The sequence below is a fragment of the Stegastes partitus genome, unplaced genomic scaffold (assembly GCF_000690725.1).
Source record: "Stegastes partitus isolate 25-593 unplaced genomic scaffold, Stegastes_partitus-1.0.2 Scaffold2158, whole genome shotgun sequence".
NCBI lineage: Eukaryota > Metazoa > Chordata > Actinopteri > Pomacentridae > Stegastes > Stegastes partitus.
The window spans coordinates 83,545-89,763 of record NW_007579889.1 but is presented as its reverse complement, the minus strand read 5'-3'; the positions used below and the strand labels follow the sequence as shown (position 1 = coordinate 89,763).

Here is a 6,219-nt window from a genome sequence, read left to right as displayed (position 1 = left end):
AAATGAATAAAAGCAATTATTATTTTGCATTATTGTTTTTTTTTGTCTTTATATTTCTACTTTTATCAGCCTTTACTTTATGGATTCATTTTTGATTAATATTGCCATATTATTTATTTTTTCTTTTATTTAATCTTCTTTTCATTTCCACTTTTATTTTATTATTTATTCTTTTACTGATTTATTTTTGGAATTTGGCACTGTCACTGCTTCATAGTGGAAACTTTTTAAAATATATATGTATATTTGTAAAAGAAATAATAAAAGAAATTAATCTTTTCTCTATTTTTTCCCTCGTTAGCGGCATTTGGATGATCTGACTGCAACTGAATGGGTCCAAAGTGGCTCCAAACCGTCCACAAGAACTTGAAATGTGACAAAAAAATGACTCAAGAAGTCATTTAAAAATAATAAAATAATAAAAATAATAATAAAAACTGAAACAAAACGACTGAAATGAGACACATCTGCCAGAACATCTGGACACTCACACTAGAGCCTGCTGGTAGGCGATGATGAACTCGGGCCGTCCTCCTTTGTAGATCAGCTTGGCGTTGGACTTGACCCAAACCCAGCTGCCCGACTTACTGAGCAGCCGGAACACCGTCAGACCGCTCTCTCCGGTTTTAATCACTGAGACAGAAGGACAACAAACACAAAGCGTGAGGAGCGAACGTCGTGGTAGATCTACGACGTCGGGTTTAGAGTCGGTGAAACTCAGGAAGTGGAAAAGTCCCGACGAGCAGACAAAATCTATAAAAACTAATTAATAATAATGAGACAAAAGAAACCTAATTCTGATCTTACATCTACAGGAATGATCTGCTCTCCTGGTATTTCTGGTCATTTAGTAAAAAAAAAAAAAAGTCGATTATATTTTAACAAATTAACCTCCAACCAGAAACGAGGGCTGATCATCTTCTTTTGGGGCTAAAAACACTTTGGGAGGCCAAAAATGCATCTACAAAGCATAAAACCCCTCAGTTTAAAAAAATAAAATGACTTAAAATAATATAAAGTAAAATTACCTACAATAAAACAAAGTTAAATAAAATGAAACTAATATATAGATGTGATTTTAAACAAATTAAGCAAAATAACATGAAATGAAATTAAATCAGATTAGAGAAAAAAATCTAAAAATAAATCTCATAAAATAACCAACTAAAATAACAAAATAAATGAAATAAAACAAAATCAAATATGATTTAAAAAATAATTAAAATAACAAAAAATAAAAAATCTGATTGGATAAGTCAGCATAAAAGAATATAAAATTAAATCAGACAAAAATAAAACCAAATTAAATTGAATTAAATTAAATCAGGTAATATAAAATAACACAATAACATATTATTGCATAAAATAAAATCTGAAAAAAATAAAATGGAAATAAAATAAAATCTGATACGGTAAGACAAAATAATATAATAAAAGAATATAAAATAAAATAAATGAAATAAAACTAAATCAAATAATATTATTTAAAATAACCTAAAATTATATAAAACAAAAAATCAAATTGGATAAGTCAAGATAAAAAAAACATAAAATTAAATCAGATAAAAAATAAATCAAACAAAATTAAATCAGATAATATAAAATAACACAATAACATACCATAGCATCAAATAAAATAAAATAAATAAAAATAAAATAAAACCAGTTAAGACAAAATAACATAATAAAATAATATTGAATAATATTCAATGTAAATTTAAAAAACAAAACACAATGGAAATGACAGTAAAAATTAAACCTTAGTTAACGGGGATTCATTAGATGTGTTTTCATGTTTGTTCTGTAGCTTCAGAGCTTCGTTCATCAGGTCATGACCTCGTTCATTACCGACAGACGTCTTATTGTGTCACACATACATTCAGAAGCCTTCGGTTTAACTCTGTGGTGTTTTCTATGTGAAGTTTGTTGCTCAGTGTGTTTGTGTGCGTGCTCTGTGGACGTACTGCGCATGTGGTTGTCGGCGCAGTACATCATGTCGGCGGCGTGGATGAACTGGTAGCCGGAGCCTTTGGTGCACAGCTCGAACTCCGAGTATCCCAGAATGATCTTCCCCCTGGAGACGGACACGGACGTTAGAACCGGGCCGAATGAGCCGAACGAGCAGGAGAGCAGCCGAACGTAAAAACAGAAAGAAACGGCGTCGAATCGTCACCTGCTGTCGATGCCCATCGGCGTGAAGTCCAGCCGGTGCTTGCTCTGGAACAGCAGCGTCTTGGTTCGGATCTCCACGATGGCCGGCGGCTGCACCGGCATGGCGATGGCGAACAGGGCCAGCTGAGGGTGGCTCCGGCCGCCGTTGTCTCGCAGCAGACTCTGGCCGTGGAGGTACTTGAGTCGGCCCTGGAACTTCAGCGCCTGGTTCAGGAGGAGGAGGAGGAGGAGGAGGAGAAGGTGTTTAGGAGGTTCTCATTCAGCGGGTTGGTCGTGTTTGGGTGAAGCGACTCACCAGGAAGCCGGAGGAGTTGTCCAGCAGGCAGCGGAAGCGACACACGAAGCTCCTCTCCAGGAAGGACGAGTTCTCTGGAGGCAGCTGCTCGGGTTTGTAGGCCACCGTGTTCCCACACAGCTGCATGCCTGAAGAGGAAGAGTCGGACCGTCAGAACCACCGACACGGGCCCAAGTAGAGACTAAAGAATGAAAACCCTGCAGGACTCTGACGCAGCTGTTGGGTCACAACCAGAGGTGAGGAACAGCTGGCTCGCAAAAAATAAAATAACTTAAAATAAAACAATATAAAACAAATAACATGAAAATAGTATGAAGTAAAATAACCTGAAATGGTGTAAAGTTAAAAAAAACAAAAACAAGAAAAAGTCAAATTAGAGAAGATAAAAAAATGAAGTAAAATAAAATAAAATAGAAAACAAAATAACACGAAACAATATGAAGTAAAATAACCTAAATTAACAACCAGCAAAAAAATAAAATTCACAAGATAGAAAAAAAAGGTAAAATAAATTTAGATAAAACCAAATAAAATTACACAAAATAATATTAAGTTAAAAAAAAAAAAAAACCCTGTAAAGTAAAAAAAAAAAGAAAAGAAAGAAAAAGAAGTCACACCAGACAAGATAAGGTGAGACAATATCAATATATATATTAATTTATCCATATTGCACACAATCAGTGTTTTAAAAACACAAACAAAACCAAAATAAAATAAAAATTTTAAATCCTGAAATCTGGCAGCAGAGGTCCCAGAACACACACCTGTAAACGGTCACAGCACGTTTAAATATGAACATATTAAATTATGTGAAATATTGATCATTCTAGCTGAGCAGCTTCATTGTAACGCGCTGCAGAAGAACAATAATGAAACACTACAGTGTTCCGGGTGGAACCAGAAGCTCCAGAGGTTCTGCTGGGATCACATGAAACATCAATAAAGCTTCAGCTCCGTCTCACCGTCTCCGTCTGTGGCGGCCGGCGGCGGGTTGAGAGCGAAGTGCAGCTGCTCCCTGAACAGCGAGCGGTCGTCGGTGTGGATCAGCTCGAACACGCTCTGGTGGACGACGTCCGACTGGCGGAGCAAACAGCAAACCAGCAGTCAGCCAGACATCATCTCTACACCTTCATCCTCACCAGGGTCGCTGAAGACAACATCAGACTAAACAACACCGTGTTTGAACCATTTAACTGATGAAATGCTCGTTATTGATCCCTGACGATCCTGAACCGATAGGACACCTGAGGGCCGGACTCACCTGGTGGAAGCCCAGGTAGTCTTTGACCGTCGGCGAGGCGTAGAACACCAGACCGTCCGCCGTCACCACCATCACGAAGCCGTTCAGCGCCTGCACACACCAGCGGTCAGACACATTCATACTGGTCGCAGACTGGTCACACTGGGCAGGGACAGGGACTAGTTCCTCATCGGAAAGTAGTTCCGGTAAAAACTGGACGCTCACATTTTAGTGGGTAGCGGCAGCCACCAGTACAACCAATCAGAGAGCAGATATCTAGAGTCTCACGGCCTGTTGGGTTTTTTGGGTTCCCGGTTCCTACCTGCAGCAGCAGATCTCCTTCGGTAAACGCCACGTTGTCCCCGTTGCTCCCGTTGCTCCCGTTGCTCCCGTTGCTGCCGTTGCTGCCGTTGCTGCCGTTGCTCCCAGGAAAGCCCAGACCGCTGTGGTTGTTCTTTATCGTCGCTGCAAAGACAAACAGAAGAGAAATCAGCGTTTCGAGTCGACTCGTCCTCCAGGATTGTTTCCTTCACAGGACCGGCTCCACTGTGGAACCAACAGAGACCAGAACCAACAGCTGCCAGACCAGAATCCAGTTCTAGTGGGTTTAACCAGTCGGCACTGAGACCCAGGGACAGCGATGAATCAGTTTATCGATCAGAACCAGTCTGAACTCTGAGGTTTCAGCTCCTCCGGTGGACGTCTTCTGGCTTCTTTCCTCTGTGACGCTAAACTGAACATCTCTGGACAGAACCAGACGTTTGAGGAAACTCCGACCCACAATCCTCAACTGGGAAAAGAAAGGTCCCGTTTTAACCCGATGAGAAGCTTCACGAGAGGATGTGTTCGGCCTTTATTCCTGCTGGAGTCAGGAAGCTGCTGCGCATGGTCCAGCGCCACAGGGAGATGCTGTTCAGCCGCTTTAGCTCAAACTGAAAGCATTCAAAGCCGCCTCGTGTGGTGTTTTACAAAGAAAATAAGACTCAGAAATGTTGCAGCTTCTGAGCAGGAAAACCAAAGCAGGCTTCTTAATGCTGCTCATGAGTGAATCACACGTTAATAAATTTAACCCACGATGCATGAAGAGCTGCAAAAACACACGATTCAACGCAGAGACGCAAATCTGACGAACAAAACTACGAGCAAAGACACGAGAAACTAGAAAAAGTGGAGTGACCGCTAATAAATAGACGAAATTGTACAATTATCAGCAAAAAACGAATAAAAATCAGGTGTACATTCAACAAAATCAGTCCGTCTGAGTAATAAAACGACAGGATTTAGCTGCTTTTAGAGCAAAACAGTCGACATTATTAAATAACCTGCACGTGTCGCGTCTCTACTGCGATCTGTTCACGTTGTTCGTCCTAAAACGTTGAGGTAAAACCCAACCCAGAGCACCAGACTGTGACTGCTGCTGCTGCAGGGAGACGTATAAAGGCTCTTTTATGCAGTCGCTTGTCAGGACGTCACATGACGGCGGCGGCGTTCTGGATCTGGCCTGCAGACACACTGGCTGTAATCTCGTTTACAGATTCTGGAGGCGTGTAAGTGGCTTTAACATCCGTTTACAAGTGAAAAAGTCAAACTGTTGCTGACGTTTGGGGGCAAAAAAAAAAACCCACGGTGGGTTTATTATCCAGCTGTTTTCTGCTCTTCTTGGGGCACCTGGGACAACATGAGTGGATCAGCTGTGATCTAAACAGGACAGAGAGGAAATAACTCTGGACTCAAATCAAGACACGAGCAGTAAAACATCTACGTCATGTAGATTATATCCCTCAGTACTGGTACCTCCTGAGGACGCTTTAAACTGTTGGTTCCAGGTTTGATAAGTATAAATAATAAATAATCAGATTTATGGCATTAGAACTTAACACATAGAAAAACATGTACAGTTTTCAAACACAGGGTGGTGTTTTGTCTCCACAAAGTTCTTTAAAGCGTCTATATATCTATGGATGGATCCATGTTTGTGGCCCTGCGATGGACTGGTGACCTGTCCAGGGTGTCCCCTGCCTTCGCCCTAAGCCGGCTGGGATAGGCTCCAGCCCCCCATGACCCTAATGAGGATTAAGCGGTGTATAGATAATGGATGGATGGATGGATCCATGTTTCTTTGGTCACATTTCACCAACTGTTGAGGCTCTGACATCAGTAGAACCTGATGTGTCCAAGACCAGGTTCCAGTTTTTTGCTTTGATGTATCTGATAAGTATGTTGATGAACTTCATCATGAAGACAACGTGGAAGCAGCTTGTTCCTCTGCACGTATAAAACCAACATCTAGAACCTGTGAACACCTTGTCTTGTATGAATCAGGTTCTACTGATGTTAGAGCCTCATCAGGTGGTGAAATGTGACCAGAGACTGGATTCTAGCAGGAACATGGATCCATCCATAGATAGACACTGACAGAACGTTCTGAGGAACCAGTTACACCGTTTGAGTCACTTTTAACAAATCTCGAGTACTCTGGGCACATTTTGAGCAATTTTAAACAATTTCAAGT

At 40.9% G+C, this 6,219-nt stretch overlaps 1 protein-coding gene across 1 annotated transcript in view; it reads right to left on the bottom strand.

Annotated features, from left to right (window-relative positions):
• Positions 1–6,219, bottom strand: part of LOC103374154 (aryl hydrocarbon receptor-like) — a 56,119-nt gene that overhangs the window by 4,858 nt on the left and 45,042 nt on the right. The window contains exons 3-9 of the mRNA XM_008304191.1: positions 4,030–4,172; positions 3,729–3,818; positions 3,430–3,544; positions 2,468–2,595; positions 2,174–2,376; positions 1,965–2,074; positions 492–633 (exon numbers count right to left, since the gene is read on the bottom strand). Coding sequence (XP_008302413.1) covers positions 492–633; positions 1,965–2,074; positions 2,174–2,376; positions 2,468–2,595; positions 3,430–3,544; positions 3,729–3,818; positions 4,030–4,172 — 931 coding nt within the window. The remainder of the gene's footprint in view (positions 1–491; positions 634–1,964; positions 2,075–2,173; positions 2,377–2,467; positions 2,596–3,429; positions 3,545–3,728; positions 3,819–4,029; positions 4,173–6,219) is intronic.